This window comes from Alligator mississippiensis, chromosome 4, assembly GCF_030867095.1.
Source record: "Alligator mississippiensis isolate rAllMis1 chromosome 4, rAllMis1, whole genome shotgun sequence".
Lineage (NCBI taxonomy): Eukaryota > Metazoa > Chordata > Crocodylia > Alligatoridae > Alligator > Alligator mississippiensis.
Genome location: NC_081827.1, coordinates 254,209,234 through 254,224,789, shown reverse-complemented (window position 1 = coordinate 254,224,789; position 15,556 = coordinate 254,209,234). Strand labels below are relative to the sequence as shown.

The 15,556-nt window shown below is 66.0% G+C and overlaps 2 protein-coding genes across 3 annotated transcripts; both read right to left on the bottom strand.

Moving 5' to 3' along the window:
- Window positions 1-1,117: 1,117 nt before the first annotated feature.
- Window positions 1,118-4,021, bottom strand: ZFAND2B (zinc finger AN1-type containing 2B). 2 transcript variants are annotated; one of them, XM_059727558.1, is made up of 9 exons: window positions 3,330-4,021; window positions 3,158-3,252; window positions 2,949-3,080; window positions 2,556-2,710; window positions 2,350-2,466; window positions 2,162-2,228; window positions 1,970-2,046; window positions 1,429-1,504; window positions 1,118-1,257 (listed from the first exon to the last, which is right to left on the bottom strand). In XM_059727558.1, the coding sequence occupies exons 1-9, from the start codon at window positions 3,382-3,384 to the stop codon at window positions 1,213-1,215; spliced, it is 819 nt and encodes a 272-aa protein (XP_059583541.1). In that variant the 5' UTR covers window positions 3,385-4,021; the 3' UTR covers window positions 1,118-1,212. The 2 variants fall into 2 exon arrangements, with proteins under 2 accessions (XP_059583541.1, XP_059583540.1); XM_059727557.1 differs by having other exon boundaries at window positions 1,429-1,507; window positions 3,330-4,020.
- A 72-nt stretch (window positions 4,022-4,093) lies between these two features.
- On the bottom strand, window positions 4,094-14,589 carry RETREG2 (reticulophagy regulator family member 2). The gene is made up of 9 exons (XM_059727556.1): window positions 14,353-14,589; window positions 12,172-12,278; window positions 9,559-9,589; window positions 8,633-8,765; window positions 7,497-7,581; window positions 6,398-6,535; window positions 6,014-6,108; window positions 5,398-5,533; window positions 4,094-5,154 (listed from the first exon to the last, which is right to left on the bottom strand). Exons 1-9 carry the CDS (start codon window positions 14,571-14,573, stop codon window positions 4,457-4,459), a joined length of 1,644 nt encoding a protein of 547 aa, XP_059583539.1. The 5' UTR covers window positions 14,574-14,589; the 3' UTR covers window positions 4,094-4,456.
- Window positions 14,590-15,556: the final 967 nt, after the last annotated feature.

Here is a 15,556-nt window from a genome sequence, read left to right as displayed (position 1 = left end):
TGGTCTCGGCTCGGGCGCGTGGGCAGGGACTCCCCTCGTCCCCATCCTGCGCCCTGGGTGGGGTTGGGGAGGCTCCCGGCTGCCCTGCAAGGGGCTGGATGGGGGGGACCTAGGCGCCCTTGCCCCATCTCTGTGGGGCAGGAAGGCACTGGGTCTGCCCCTGCTTTGTGCTCGCCAGCCTGGTGGGCAGCTTCCCCAGGCAAGGCTTGGAGGGGAGACGTGGCAGGAGCTGCCCCAGCTGCTGCGGACAGTCCTGGCACAGCCCTGGGGCTGGGGACCCCCAGCAGCCACCAGGCTGCAGAGCCAGGGGGGCTCAGGGCACTGCCTGCCTCCAAGCGGAGGTGCGGGACTGGGCAGCAGGACCCAGCTGCAGCCACCACCTTCCTCCCTTGCCCCGTGCAGCAGATGCGAACCCTGGCAGGGCCCAGCTGGCAGCCACGTCAGCCCCACCTTGGACCCTGGCTGCAGCACCGTGGGCCAGGCCCCCAGCCCCAGAGCCGGCCCCCACGACAGTGAGCCCAAACCTGTGCTAGCACTTTATTTCCTTCCAAGCAGCACCATGCACCGAGCTCGCCTCCGCCTCCCGGGGGCAAACACCAGCCCCGCTGGAGCTGGGGGCAGCCAGAGGGGCAACAGCTGGGCCTGGGAGGGGGTGGTGCTGGCCCCTGGGGCCATGCCGGATCTGCCTGGAGCCCCGGGCAGCCTCGTCAGTGCTCCCACGAGGGCCGGGCAGGGAGAGGCAGCACTGGAGCTGCGCGGGGCCAGAGGACACCCCCTCCCCGGACGGTACCACCAAGGCACTGCCCCGTCAGCTCAGGCAGCAGCGGAGGGAACCCCGAGCCCCCCCGGGTCCAAGCACCAAGTCTGAGGAGGCCACAGGCCTGTCGTGCCCCAGCTCAGGCACTGCTGGGGGGGCGGACACCCCTGGGAGGCAGGCCGGGGCCCCAGCTCAGCAAGTCCAAAAGCCCCGGGGCCGCGTCAGGCTGGACAAGGCCCTGCACTGTGGACGAGCCCCGTGGAGCCCAGGCAGGCCGGGCACCGGCTACAGGGGGCTGGTCTGTGTTCACAGCCCCGGGTGCCGGCGCAGTGACGACGCCGTCCCTGGTGCCAGGCACCGGCAGCCTTTGGTCATGTGTTTATAGCCCTGAAAGGGGGGAGGGAGCCCCCCGTCACCGCTCGGACTCGGGTCCCGCAGCTCCGGCCGCCACGGCTCTACGACATGCTGCAGTTGGACGGCTTCGAGGTCCGGCTCTGGCTCTGCAAGGGGATAGCGCGGAGGAGTCAGTGCTGGTGCCCCCAACCTGGCGGCATGGCCCACACCCGCTGTCCTGATGGGGCTGGCAAGGAGGAGGCAGTGCCCCAACCGCGGGCCAGGAGACCCCCAAGCCGGCAGCGCTCGCACGGGGGAAGCTCGACAGCTCCGCTCACCTGCTGCTGCCGCCGGTACTCCTCCTCGCTGGCCGACAGCGCCTGGGCCAGCGCCAGGTCCTCGTCCTCCTGCACGCTGCTGGGGAGAGCCCGGGCCGCACGTGAGGCCTGCCGTGCCGCAGAGCCCCGGGGAGCGCAGGCCAGCGCGGCTGCCGAGAGCGGGTGTGCAGGGGCAAATGGCCTGGGGGACCCTCCCGCGATGCCGGTGCGGCGGGCACAGATTAGCCGCGGGAAGCCAAAGGCTCCCAGGGAAGGGAGCTGGGGACAGGACGGAGCTCGGGTGGCGGCTGCAGCACCGCGGCATGGACGGGCCTGGCCAGGGACCCGGGCTGCAACATGAGGCAGCTGCCGCCCCGGGGCCAAAAGACGCAGGGAAGCGGCACCGTGGCGCTGGGGGAGCAGCACGAAGCCGGCGGTCCCTTCTCGGGGTCGGGGACGAGGCCAGCAGCTGCGCCTCCGTCCTCCCGTCGGGCCCTCCCCCGCAACCCGTCCTGGAGCCCCCCGCCCCGGCCCACCCTGGGGACGGACAGCCCCCTCGTACCTGGGGGCCTGCGCTGAGCCGGGGGCTGCCTCCGCCAGGGACATGGCCAGGGCTCGCTGCAGCGCCTCCTCCTCGCTCTGCAAGGACAGGGGGACGTGGCCGTGGCCGTAGGGCAGGGGGTGACAGCCCTGGGCCGGTGCTACCGGCCCTGCCCCTTCCCCAGCGCGGGGCCGGCCTCCGGGCTCCACTCACCAGGCCGTTCTGCAGCGCCACGGCCGGGGGCGAAGTGCTGCGGGGCGCCGGCGCCGTCCTGCCTCCGCTGTGCGAGAGAAGGGGGTCAGCGCCGGGCGGCACCGAGCCCCCACCCCACCAGCGCCCCCCGGCCGGGCCGGGCCGGGCCGGACCCAGTGCCGCGGCCTGGACGCGGAGCAGGGCCCTACCTGCCCGAGGCCGGGGGCGCGGGGCTGGGCGGCGCCCGCGACGACGCTCCTCGGATGGACGCGGCCGCTGCTTTCGAGGAGGCGGCGGCTGCCTGGGCGCGAGCGAGCGCCGCGTGCCTGCGTGGACAGACCGTGAGCCCCTGCCCCCCACCCGGCCCCCACGGCGGTGTCGGCCCACGCGCTCCCGGCCGCGGCCGCAGCCTCACCCTGCCCGCGAGACGGGGGCGCGCGCGGCCCCGGCGCAGTCGTGGTCCAGAGGGTGTCGGTGCTTGAGGCAGAAGTTGCGGCGGCACTGCTCGCACAGCACCGGCATCATCTCGCGCTGCCGGCACCCCGCCTGCCCGCACTTGTTGGTGAAGATCTGGCGGGGCAGCACGGCGCGGGGTGGGCGCGGGACCGCCACCTGGGCCCTGCCCGCCCCGCCCCGCCCTGGTGGGCCCGAGGGGGGGGGGGGGGGGGGGGGTCTGGTCCCTACTTTGCACAGGTGGGGCAGGGGGGAGCGTGCGTCCCTTGCGCGGGGCGGAGCCTACCCTGCGCGGGGCGGGGCGTGGCGGGGGTGTGTCCCCTGCGCGCGGGGCGGGGCGGGGGATGCTGCGTACCTTGCGCGGGCGCTGCGCGGGGTCTGCGCGGCAGTCGCGGTCCATGTGCGCGCCCACGGCCGCGTCGGGCATCTCGCCGCGCCGCGCGGGCACGGGCGTGTTGCACAGCGGGCACACGGGCACCTGCACGTCCTGGGGGGGCGGGGGTGTCACCGCACCGCCCGGCCCCGCCCCCACGCCCCCCGCCCGGCCCCATGCCCCCCCCGCACCTTCTTGTAGGCCGAGGTGCAGCGGTGCCGCGCGTAGGACACGTGGTCGGCGCAGAAGATCCGCTCGCAGGCGTCGCACTTGAGCGGCAGGAAGTCTGGGGGGCGGGGGGGGTCAGCGGGGGTCTGGACCGGGCCCCCCCATTGCCCCCCCCGCCATTGCCCCCCCGCTCACCCAGGCGCCGGCAGGCCGCCTCCGAGCAGGGCGCGCCCAGGTCCGGCAGCTCCATGGCGGCCACCGGCCACCCGCCCCGCCCACTTCCGACAGGCGGCGCGATGGCGTCACGCGCCGGCTGGGACGGACTCCGAGTCCTAGCGCCGGCCGGTTCCTCGCCCCCGTGGCTGCGGCGCGCGCTCCGGCCCCGGGGCTGGGCCCTGCACGCCCCTGCCTCGGCGGCCTCCCGGCCCGTGGGAGGGGAGGGGAGGGGAGGGGAGGGGCGCAGCACAGGAGCCACTCCGGTTTTCTGCTGCTCGGTCCCGTCGCTGCGCAGCCCGACGCCGTCACGGCCCCTCTGCTTCTCTTCGAGGAGGCGGCCGGGTCGCTTGCAGGGCAGGGCTGCTGCTAGGTGGTGGCGGGACCCAGCTGCCCCACGCGGGGCCACAGCGCAACTCGGGGCAGCAGGGCAGGACCGGGGGCAGTGCAGGGCTCCGACGGCACCCAAGGCCACGTTACTCCATTAGCGAAGTGGGAATCCGGCCCCCACCGCAGCCCAGAGCTGCAACCGCCCGGGCGAGAGGGGCGCTGTGGGCAGAGCAGGGCAGGGCAGGGCAGGGCAGGGCAGGGCAGGGCAGGGCCCCGCTGGGCACAGAGGCGGCCACAGCTGCGGCGCGCAGGGCTCAAGCCCTGACCAGGAAAGGCCCAGGTGGCACCGGCCCCAAGCCCCTTCCCCTCCCCGTGAAACCAGTGCCCACCCCCGCCTCGCGCTAAACCACAGACAGTTAAAATTCTGTACACATTTTGAGCCATTAAAACCCTCCATGTGTGCCCGTCGGGGGCCGTGGGAGCGAGCGGCAGCTACACCTAGCCGGGGACTCGTGCAAACAACGACGAACGGACGACGACCCAAATACTGCACCAGGACGAGGAAGCGCGCAGGCGGCGTGGCGAGGGGCCCCCGCCGGCTCCATGCCAGCGGGGTGAGGGGCTGGGCAGGAGCCCGAGCTCGGGCCCGGGAAGATGCGGGGGCGGGCAGTCCAGACACAGCACAGTAACACTGACGCTCGGCCGTCCCGGGCAACACGGACACCGACACCCGCCGCACGGCCCCATCCGTCCTCCTGTCCGGCGGCGGCAGAGCAGGCCTAGGACACAGCTGCTGCCGCCCCCTCTTCCTCCTGCTTTGGCAGCTCAGCCGGGGCAGGAGGCTCTGGGGCTCCCTGCCCCTCTCCAAGGCCCAGCTCCACATCCATCTGCTCCAGCTCCCTCTGATCCAGCAGCTCAAAGTCGTCCGCCTCCTCGTCCTCGTCCTGGGGTGATGCCGCCGGGCCGGCCCCCGCCGCCTCACCCTCGCCCAGCTGCGCCTGGAAACTCAGTCTCTCCTCGGGCTCGGCGGGGAGGAACTCGGAGAGGGACGGCCCCTCACTGGCCTCTGAGGAGCGCAGCAGGGCCGACAGGGTGTTCTGCACCACTGTGCTGATGGCCGTGGTGACGATCTCTTGGCTCAGCGCGTCGAGGTGGAGGCCGAGGCCCGGGGCCGAGGTGGGCGGGGGCTCCGCACTGCTGGGCGCCGCCTGCCCGGTCCCGTTGAAGTGCGTATTTACAAAGTGGAGCGGAGACGCCAGGCGCAGGAGTGCCAGGTCAGCATCTGCCGCCTCCTTCTCGGCTGAGTCCAGCTCGCGGGCAGCATGGGCCAGGTCGGGGCCCAGGGGCACCCCAAAGGCCTCCTCGTCACCCGCCGGACCCAGGTCTCTGGAATGGTACTCTTCCACTGAGGGGAACTCCGCCAGGTCCTTGGAGAAGGCTTCCTCCGGCTCGCTGTGCAGGCTCTGCTGGTCCAGGTCTGAAAGGCAACGGGGTGAGTGGTGGTGCCGGGTCCCCTCCCTGCCAGGCAGCCCTCGACCAAGTCTGGCACTAGGCAGAGCCCTGCATGGCTCTCCTATTCCTCCACCTGCAAGTAGCCTGGCTCCCCCCTGCCCTGCTGCAAGGCTGGGGGGGGACGACACGGGATGAATGGAACGGACTTGCTCCTAGGAGACAATCGGGACAGCATGAGGGGTAACGGGGGTGTGGATCTGCTGCTTACCTTCAGACACGTCCGTCAGCTGTGGGGTGGTGGCCCGGGACACGGAGAATCCCCCGCTCTCCAGAATGGAAGCCTCTTCGTCAGACAGCTCCGAGTCTGTGATGGCTAGGGCCAGTGCCGTCTTCTTCACATCCACCTGCGAAGGAGGGGAGCAGAGGGTGGGCATCTACAGCACTACAGGGGCCAAGGCCTCCCATTCCCACCCCAGCCTCCATCTGCTAGATGCTGCAGCCAAGGTGATGCGACCCAGGGGGGAATAACCCAGGACTGCACATCTCTTGATCATTGAGGGTGGCAGGGAGAGACCACAGCCCATGAGCAGGCCCTGAGAGCAGCGCCAGACAGTGCCCCCCCCCTGCACCCACTGCATGACAGCCCCCAGGACCTGCACTCACACAGGCTATGCCTAGGCAACTGTGATGCAACACCAGTGGGTAAGTCAGTAACAACAGCCCCTCTCCAAGAGGAGCTCTGGTGCCTTCACTCCAGTCTGCCAGTGCCGAGATGCAGCTGCACGTTGGCTCTGCTGCTGCCACCACAAGCCTGGCCCCGCCGCACTGGGCTCTCCTGGGAGGTGCAGGAGCAGCAGCCTGCCTGGCCTCTCTGCTGCACTTACCAGTGGGGAGAAGCCGGACAGCTCTGCCTCGCTCTCGCTCTCCGTTTCTGCCATCGGGTCATCGCCGGTCACCGGCTCGCTCTTGCCCTGCCGTCCTAAGGAAAGAAGTAGAGGGACCACTTTACACACCTGTGGCCTGGCTCCATCACACCTGTTGCTGCCCCTTCCTTCAACCCGGGCAGGACTGTTCCCTACTGGTCATTCCTTAGAGCCTTGCCAGGCTCCGCTAGGTCTCCCAAGGACGCTGGGGAGATTTCCTCAGTGCCACCTCCCAGCCTGAGCACAGCCCATCTGACAACAGCTGGGCTGCACTCTTGTATGTATGTATGTGCCCCCCTGCCCTTCCCCTTGGTTGACCTGTGGGGGGAGAAGCCAGAGCCTCACTTTTTTTCTCGTGCTTGTGATGCAGCGTCTCAGCCTTCATGCTGTAGTCCAGCTTCATGAGGACAGGCTCCAGGCGCGTGTACATCCTCTGGATCAGCTCATGGTAAACCACCAGTGGCCACAGCAGGATGCTGAGCACTGGAGACACAAGAGAAGCCGGGCCCATTAGCCTGCTGCTGGAACAGAGCTTCCGCCTGCAGCTCTACTAAGGGGCCTGGCTCCTGTCCCACACGGGGCTAAAGAGCCTTCCCAGGCAAGGCACTCCCAGCACCATGCCTTCGGCTCGGCCCTCCCTGGCTCAGGCAGTGTGCCTCAGCCCCAGCTTGTGGGAAGTGCTGGGAGCTACAGCTCTCTACATGCTGACTTCATCCGAAATGTGCATTAAAGATGGTTTTAAATAGCAGCAGCCTGGAACTTACAGCCAACTGCAGCCAGCTGGAGCCCAGGCGTCCTGGGGGGCATGGAGAGAAGAGCTCCATGCTTCCCTCTGGGCAGGTAGCACCTCAGAGATTAATTCAGGGAGTCACGAGCTTAACTAAAAGCTAGTGCTTAGTGCCTGCGCAGGTTGGCTGTTGCCTATGGAAGCTCCTGCCTCTCCGAATGAGTCAGTCTCCAAGGTGCCACCTTGCCCTGCTGTCTGCATGACTGCCAACATGGCCAGCTGCCTCTCTTCCCATGGCTCAGCTCCTTCAGGGGAGGCTTAAAAGCTGTGGGTTCTTATAGCACTTTGCTAGCTTGCTCCCCACTGCCTCTGCCAGGCTGAGCACTGAATACACAACCGCCTTCCTCAACCCTTTCCCCTCTCAGGGCCAGCACACATGGGCTCGGCTCTGCTGAGGCCAAATACAACAGCATTTCTTTGCCTCTGGGCATCCAGCAGTATTGTTGAAGAGTGGGGAAGGTCTTTGCTTCACCACAGCTCCCTCAACCAGCTACATAGCGGCACTGCTAACAGCCCAAGGCAAGCAGCAATGGACCCTAGAGGGCCTAGGGGCAAGAGGGCCGCGCAGTGACCTATCTAGCGTGGGACACCCAATGGGGGAAGGTCACGAGCCCTCTGCCAGCACAGCCAGGTCATGGCTACATGGCGTCTACTCACAGATGATGTAGGAGATCATGATGCCTGGAACATAGTGCCCGACCACAGCCAGGGTGAGGCAGCCCGAACAGACACTTGCACAGAACTGGGGGATAGACAGAGAGGGGTGAAGAGAGGTATGCCCAGTGCCGTGTCAGGGGTGACAGATGTGTGGCTCAGAGGTCAGACACAGGGCTTGTCTGATGTGGTTTGGATGGGGCTGGTTCTGCCTCAGGCAGGGGTTGGCCTGGATGTGACCCCACAGCACTGCCCACTCCACTTCTCCGTGATAAAGGGGCAGAAAGTGCCTGTACAGCAGGTGCCAGGAGCCTGCTCAGCAGCGCTTCACCAGCTGCACCAGTGTTAAGGCACAGGAGGCGACGCAAAGGCCTTAGCTGGACTTGGGCCCCTGACGAGAGCTCTCAGCACTGGGGTGCAGCATAAGGGCGAGTGCCTGGGAGGCCTGCAACAGCCTGTGGCCTGGGCTGACGCTTTCTGGGACACTTGGTGCCATGGCCCAGGGAAGCTGCGGGACGGTAATGGCAGAAGCATTGTCAGAGGCTGGGCCCTTCCATGACACACTGGGGGACCGGGCACAGCCAGCCCAGGGGACCTGAGACTCCTCCTAGCAGCTGAGCACCTGCCCAGCCGCAGGTGCAGCTCAGATGAGCTGGGAGGGGTGCAAGGCTCAGCCTGGCCGTCCTCAGCTCTTCGGAGCAGCACAGACACATCCTGCAAGGTCAACCGTTTGAGGGCAGTGGTCCCCAGGCCCTACACACCAAGCAGGCTGCTGTCAAGCTTTGGGATCCTTTGTGAACTGCCACATGGGAAGGATGCTGGTGAGAGCCACAGTCCACTGGCCACTGCCTCCCAGCCCACCGCTGGAGACACTGCAGTAGCCCCAGTCTTGGGGTAGGGGGACTAGCAAAGCAGCTCCGCACCCTCTATCTTCTCAGAGGACAAGGCCTGCCCTGCTCCCACCCCTGGGCGCAGCTCCCCTCTCATGGGCACCTGGCATAGCCACCCACCAAGTTGTACAATGGATTCCCAGATGCCAGGCCCTCACGGCCCTCCCTTGTTCTCCCAGGCCACTGAGGAGGAAGCTGACAAGGACAGCAAAGCCATTTGTGGGGAGGAGATGAATGGGCCCGAGTTACCTTGGCCGGATTCTGCCTCTTGTACTGCAGCAGCTCCTGCAGGTACAGCCTGAAGGTGACCCAGCTCTCAGCCAGACAGTGGCACAGCTCCGGGACGCTGAGCAGGTGGGGCTGGGCCCCTGTCGCCCCCTCACTGGGCAAAGACATGAGTATGAGAGGGCAGAGCTGTGACGCAGCCCCCTTTGCTGGCAGCACCGCAGACGCAGGAACGCTTATGAGCCTTAAGCACCAGGCTTAAGGACACTAATGAGGTCCCTCTGCTCTGAGGATACTGGGATCTGAGGGTACCTGGGATCTGACAGGGTACTGCCAAGCTGCTCTCAACCAGTGTACACCTTGGCACCTTGCTGCTGTACAATCAACCCCCCTCCCCCTGGACTGGCTGGGACACCCAGGCAGAGGGGTGAAGTCTGCCCCTAGACGCAGGGAGAGGCAGCGTCAGAGCTGGGACAGGACATCAGGAGCCCCTGGCCCCCTGTACCAGGTGAGCTGCACCCCAGAACCCAGGGCCAACAGATAAACAGCTCGGTACTGGCTGTCAGGCAGGCCCTTACAGATGGCACTGCTGCCCTGCCAGTCAATCCGAGGGATTTCCTCCACTCAGGGGGGATTCCTAAAATAGGCCAGGACAAGATCCTCTTTGCTGAGCTTTATTTAGGCCAGAAATCCTGGCGGCTCAAGGGCCAGAGGCGCCATGTGAAGAGCACTGAGCTTTCTAGCATCTTTCAGCACAGTCCCTGAGCCAGCAAGCTGGGATTGCTGCAGACCCCGCTTGGGGTCAGCTCAGGGGAAGGCATCTCGGGGATGACGAGGGCAATACCGACAAGGTCCGAGAGGGGGCAGGAGGAGACGGAAAAGGATTCAACAGCTGGGAGCTTCCCTCCCCCACACCCGCCCTCAGGCAGCGCTGCAGCAGCTGAGCTTACCTGTCCCCTCCTGGCTCCTCCAAGGGCTGGGCTGCAGGGGGAAAGCAGAAGAAATTAGGCAGTCAAATGAAGAAGTGCTGAGCAGACCTGGCCGTAGTTTCCCTGGAACCAGCCAGGGACCTTCCTGTGCACTCATGGGCCCGCAGGAACTAGGCTGAATGCAGCTCTGGGGCTGGCATGAACCGAGGTGCAGGGAGCAGCACAAAGGCCTCCCCAAAGTGGCCAAAGCCATGCAGTCTGGCCCCACAACCCGTGGGTTCCAGCTAGGGACAGGATGGGGAGGAGCTGTTTTAATGGTCCCTGGGCTGGGCATAACATGAACTGTGGCCCCCACCTTGGGAAGGGAGCAGCAAAGTGGCTGAGTACAGATTGTATCCTGGCCTCTGGTACCTGCCAACCCCCGTTCATCTCACATACAGAGCCCAGAGGGATGCAGGAGGCTCCTCGGCAGTTTCAGGACAGGTTTATTACTGTCCTCCCCAGCCCTGCAGCCAAGTGCCAGCTCTGGTGCCAAGATCCTGGGGGCATTGCCTGCTAAGATACATGGAGACCACCAGGGTCAGGAGGTGGCAGGAGGGGGCTGCTGAATACCGAAGGGCCGAGGCGCAGAACACCTTCCTGGACATGAGCCTGGTAACCGTGGGGCAGGGATCTATGCGGTGCCAAAGGCACCCCCATAGCAGAGCTCAGGTGGGATCCTCTAGGATCTCTAGGAAGCCAAAGGGATACATCTGGTGGGGTAGGACATGGTCAGAGCATGTGGCATGCCAACATGACTGCACTGCCCTGGGCTCCTGTGAGGTCTGCAGTTCTGGAGGAAACACATCAGGGCTCTGAGCGGCCCCTGGGACACGCACACAGCTGCCACACGCTGTTCGTGCCCTGACCCATTTATGTGAATGCCCAGAAAGGCTCTGCAGGGACTGCTTAGGAACAAAGCCACAAGGCTGTGATCCCACGTTGCAGCAGGATGCCAGGCCCAAGCAGCACCCGCTACTCGCATGGCTGTGGCACCTCATGCAAGGAGGGGTGGGGTGGGGTGGAGTGAAGACAGGGAACACAGTTCTGGCCAGGCAGAGCTGACAAAGCTTGGACCACACTGCTACCAGGCTGCTTTTGAACAGACAACCAGGAAGCCCTTGGAAGCCACTCTGACCCGCCCCAATGAGAGCAGGGAGACAGTGCGTGGAGGCACTGCACTGAGAGAGAAGGGCGGGGGGGGAGGGGAGAGGGGGAAGGGGAGCGGGGGGGATGAGCCCTAATGCCCCTCGGCTTCCCTCAGGGCTCTGTGTTTGCTATAAGCTGATTCCCACGTTGTTATCTACCTGCCGTGTGATCCCGGCTTTAGATCTGGGCACTCTAGCAGAGCTGCTTCACCTTCCCCACCTTTATAAAGCCACATCATAAAGGGCACCAGGCCTCTGACTTCAGGAGCCTGACGCAGCCCCGACTCAAGGGGGCTTCTATAACAGGTCCTGAAGCCTCTCCCTGCCATGCTGGAAGGCAGCATCCTGCTGGCGTCCAGGCCCAAGAGGTGAAAGGGACCAGCTGAGTTTTGCTGCCCGGCTGCAGAAAGCGCCCGAGACAAACAAGCAGCTTTGGGAAAAAAGAGATTAACACGGAGGTAGGGACCTTTACGGTCCCCATAATCTCAGCGGTCTGTGTGGCCCAAGAGCACCTCCTTTAAGGTCATCCCCAGGGCACTACTCCCCTCCCCACCCCTCACACAGGAACAGCCATGATCCAGAGCTGCTCCCTGGAGCCCACCCATTAGGAAGGAAGGTTCTCCAAGCCTGGTGAAACGCTCTCCCACGTGACAGTGGCATGTTGGGTGTGGGCAGGGGCCCTGCCATAAATCGACCAGGCTATGCAAAATTACATAAGCTGGTCCCTGTCACACTTTCTTGCTGGAGCCAGATGCTGGTTAATGAGGCTGGTACAATGAGCCAACTGTATCCACGTGATTGTGCCCCATTGTTTGCTCTGCTGCCTTGCTGCAGTGGGAGGCGGCTGTTTCTTTTCACCTCCTCCCAACAGGGCTGCAGGCCAAGAGCCTGTCCAAGAACAGAGCCCAGACCTGAGGCACACGCATGGAGTTTGCCTGCTATGTTGCTGAGGTGCCCTCGGGTCCAGAATCTTCCCCCCACCCACTGCACCAAAGGGCGGAGAAGACGGACCGCAGGAAGCATGGTTCTATGCCGTCCCGAGGCGGCCGAATGCCTCGGAGGCAGGGGGAGGGTTATCTGAATGACACCAGCACGGCGCATGGGTTCCTAGGAGGTTGGCTACTGAGCTGGCAGAGGAGCCCTGGGTATGAATGCTTCATGCCAGTTTGCCCCGTTCCTCTGGACTGCTGCCCTTGCATGGGCCAGCAGTTAGAACAGCACCCAGAGAGACTCTGCTTGCCCCAGCCACTGCTCATTGCCTCCCACATGCATGCCAGTGTCCCAAGGAGCCCGCTGGGCTCTCCTGAAGATCAAGTCAGGGGGCAAAGGGGCAGCAGCCACTCCCCAGCCTACAGTAAAGCAAGGGGAGAGCCGCAGTGGCAGTAATAGACAGGGAATGTCAGCGACGGGCACCGGGCTGCCAGTTACAGCCGCATGTGTCACTTACCAGAGAAGTCAAACAGGAACCGGGGCTTCCACCGCTCCAGCAAGAGAAAGCCAAGCAGGGACATGCTGAGCAGGAAGAGGGGCCGCAGGGAAGTGGAGGAGAACAACCTGGGAGCGGGGGTGGGAGTAAAGAGACGCGTTATTGAGGAATGGATCCAGTGCTGCAGCTGGGCACACAAACAGCTGCAGCATCTGCCTGCAGAGACCACCAAGGACCACCTGGGTCTCCACAGACATCACCTCTCTGGGTCTTGGTCCATCTACAGCTTGGCCGCTGTGCCAAAGGAAGCTAGGTTAGGCCTGCAGGTCTTGGCGGGAGCTCTTTGGGCGGCCCTATGCGGGCAGGCTTTGCTTTGAATAATTCTTGTAAATAGCTCCATAAGCAGGACACCTCGGTGCTCTCTCCCTCCCCCCACTGGGGCAGAGGGCAGTCCGGGCCTGGCAGTGGCACCCAGACACTGCTCCCTGCTTGCCTTCACATTTCATGGTTTCTGGTGACTGCTGCCCTCAGGTGAACACCAGAGTTTTGCAACCGTTCTGTGGCAAGTGGGGTTGAGTGGGCTGGAGGAGCGTGAGCGAGGCTGAGAGCTGGAGCGTGGCCCCAGGGGAGAAGTTCCCAGGGAGGACAAAGAGGAGTCCGAGGAAGGATGGCACGATAGAGACTGGCTGCTTTGCAGCAGTCTGCCGTGCTGTTTAGGACGCTGGCTCTCTAACAAGCCCCTCCCCCCTTAAAAAAAAAGAAACAAACAAACACCCCTTCTTCCCGGAAAGCGACCAGAAGCGAGGAGCTCTGAGCCAGGGTCTCAAAGCCAGAGGCTTTGCCTTTGTGAAGCCGTGCCAGGGCTGGCGGCAGGGTCTCCTCTCAGGAGAGGGACGCCGAACAAGGCTGCTTCTTGGGAGAGTCCAGAAGAGCTTCTCCCTTCCCCTCCAAAGGGGCGTTCGCCCCGCGTGACACCAGCGGGCGCCTCTCCTTCCAGGCCCGAGGGCTGCAGGAGATGCCGACATGACAGCGCGCGAGGGTGGCACTGCGGAGATGCAACGTGGGGGCTGGCAGGCCGTGTCCCCCAGAGGTATCCACGCCACCCGCAGGCAGCACTGGCGGTCACCAGGCACTGACCGGCCTGTTCTCCGGCTGCTCCTCTCCCCTGTTTGGCAGTGCCCGAGCCCCACTCTCAAGGCCAGGCCCTTCCAATTCGCCGGCCTCCATGGAGCACGCGCATTCACTCGACATTAGCCCAAGAACTCCCATCTCTCTCTTTCTCTCCGAGGTGCCAGGAAGCAACAGGCCAGCACCCGGCTGCCCTCAACCCCTTCCACACCAGCACGGCCCGGCCCTGCACCCACCTCCCAGCCCCGAACCCTGTGCTGAAGGCTCAGAAGCCCCAACCTGCATACCCCGAGGGGAAAGGGATCAGCAGCTCAGCGCCGCACGGACGGGCGCGGGGTACCTCCAGCTAGCTCGTCACCTCATCCGTCCTGGGTCTTCACCCTCTCCCTGCCCACGCTGTCCTCTCCCCTTTGGGAAGCCTCAGGCCGGGAAGATTTTGCCGACGAACCGAAATCCGTGTTTACGCAGATCAACAGGATGTTTTGCGCTGCCGCCCGCAGCCGCTCGTCCTTCCCGCTGGCGGCTGCAGCCGCCCGTGCCAGGAGGGACGTGCCCGCTCGCAAACAGCCCCCCCGGGTCGGCAAGACCTCGACGCCCCCGAGCGCACACCAGCGAGGCGCGGGGCCAAGGCCCCTCTTTGCCCCAGGCTCGGGGTGAAGGGCACCGACGCAGCCGGGGCACACAGCAGAAGGGAAAGCGAGCCTGGGCGGGTCTGTCTGCGGCTAGCCCAGCTGCTGGCGGCAGCACTTTATCATCAAAGCCCAAATCCTGTCGGACCTCTTGGCACCTCCCTCGCGTCAGGGAGACGCCCGGGCGGGAGACGCGGCTCCCCGCGGGGTGCCGTCCCACGGAGGGGGCTGCCATCAGCCTCCAGAGACGGGGCAGGCGCCAGCTCCAGCCCGAGGTTTCCCGGGGCGCGTGGACCGGCCCTGCCGTGCCGCCTTCCACACAGGTGCCGCAGGCGGGCAGGACCCCGGGGGCTCCGCGGGGGAAGGGCGCGCACGCCACCTCCTGGCGGCACCCCTGTGCCAGCGCCGCAGCGAGGACGCTCCCGCCCCGCGGGCCGCCGCTCACCAGAGCGCGCCGCCGAGCGCGGCGGCCGTGACCAGGCTGTGCAGCGGCCTCTCCCAGACCAGCATCCGCTGCGCGGCCGCCAGCGCCGCCTCCCAGCCCCGCAGCCGCAGGCGCAGCGCCGCCGCCAGGCGCTCCACGGCCGCCGCCGCCTCCTCCGCCGCCGCCGCCGCCTCGGGCCCGGCCTCCGCGGGCCCCGCCGCCTCCTCGGCCCGGGTCGCCATGGCGCTGTCGGGCTCGGCCGCCGCGGGGGCTCCTGTCAGGACGACGGGGGCGGGGCCTGGCGCGGGCGCCGGATTGGCTGTGGCGGCGCCACGTGACGGGACCGCACCCTTGCGCCTGCGCCGGGGGGCCACGTGACACCGGCAGGCTGCCGTCTCCTCCACGTGACACTGCTCCGCATGCGCCCTGCTCGCTCATTGCCTGCAGACAGCGGGAGATCATGTGATAGTGGCGGGTTCCTCCCTCCACTTTTGCACCAGACTTTTCTGCGCGTGCGTCCAGCCCAGCTGTCAGTTGCCGGGTGGAGGTAGGTCCTAGTGCGCATGTGCCTCTTCCTGCGGGCGCTGTTTACACAGCTAGTGCGCATGCGGCTCTTCCTGTTGGCTTTGTTTACACTGCTAATGCACATGCGTGTCTCCTGTGCCTGGAAGCGTCCAACTGCGCATGCGCCCTTCCTGTAGCTGTCCTAGAGCTGGGTGCACGTGGGCAGCAGTCCCGCGAGACTCTGGGAGGGGTTGCCCCCCCGATTGCCCCCCAGCTCTTATGGCCTGTTTTAACCCCTGAGCTGCCAGGCTAGAGGCTGCCAGCGGGAGCAGCGCAGGGGCCCTGTCCAGACCCCGTCACCCCCCTTCCAGCCTCTGCGTGGGCCACGGTGCTGCATGTGGGAGGCTGCGCCACCGCCCACCACGTGGGGCTGCCACCCCCTTGATGTGGGGACCCACCAGTGGCCTGGCACAGGATCCCGGGGATGAGCGGGGAAGGAAACGGGGGTGGGAGCGAGGGTCGGGGGCCAGGGCGAGCGCCCCGAGGAGCAGAGAGCGCCCCCCCCAGTGCCCACTGGCCCTCCAGCGGGTCCCAGGAGCCAGCGGACGCTGCCCGGCAATGCTCTGCCTGCAGACGGGGCTGGACAGGAAAGCCTGGTCTGAGCCTCTGTCCGGGGCACCTACACGGCCAGCTTGGCCGGGGCCGGAGGAGGTTGACCAGG

Coding starts and splice junctions, on each gene's coding strand:
- ZFAND2B (XM_059727557.1), bottom strand. CDS start 3,384: ATGGAGCTGCCGGACCTGGGCGCGCCCTGCTCGGAGGCGGCCTGCCGG. Junction 2,711..2,948: donor CCGCGCAGCGCCCGCGCAAG/GTACGCAGCATC, acceptor CTGCCCCGCCAG/ATCTTCACCAACAAGTGCGG. Junction 2,047..2,161: donor TGGCGCTGCAGAACGGCCTG/GTGAGTGGAGCC, acceptor CTGTCCTTGCAG/AGCGAGGAGGAGGCGCTGCA.
- RETREG2 (XM_059727556.1), bottom strand. CDS start 14,573: ATGGCGACCCGGGCCGAGGAGGCGGCGGGGCCCGCGGAGGCCGGGCCC. Junction 12,279..14,352: donor GCGCTCGGCGGCGCGCTCTG/GTGAGCGGCGGC, acceptor CCCCGCTCCCAG/GTTGTTCTCCTCCACTTCCC. Junction 9,590..12,171: donor GTTCCTGTTTGACTTCTCTG/GTAAGTGACACA, acceptor TTCCCCCTGCAG/CCCAGCCCTTGGAGGAGCCA.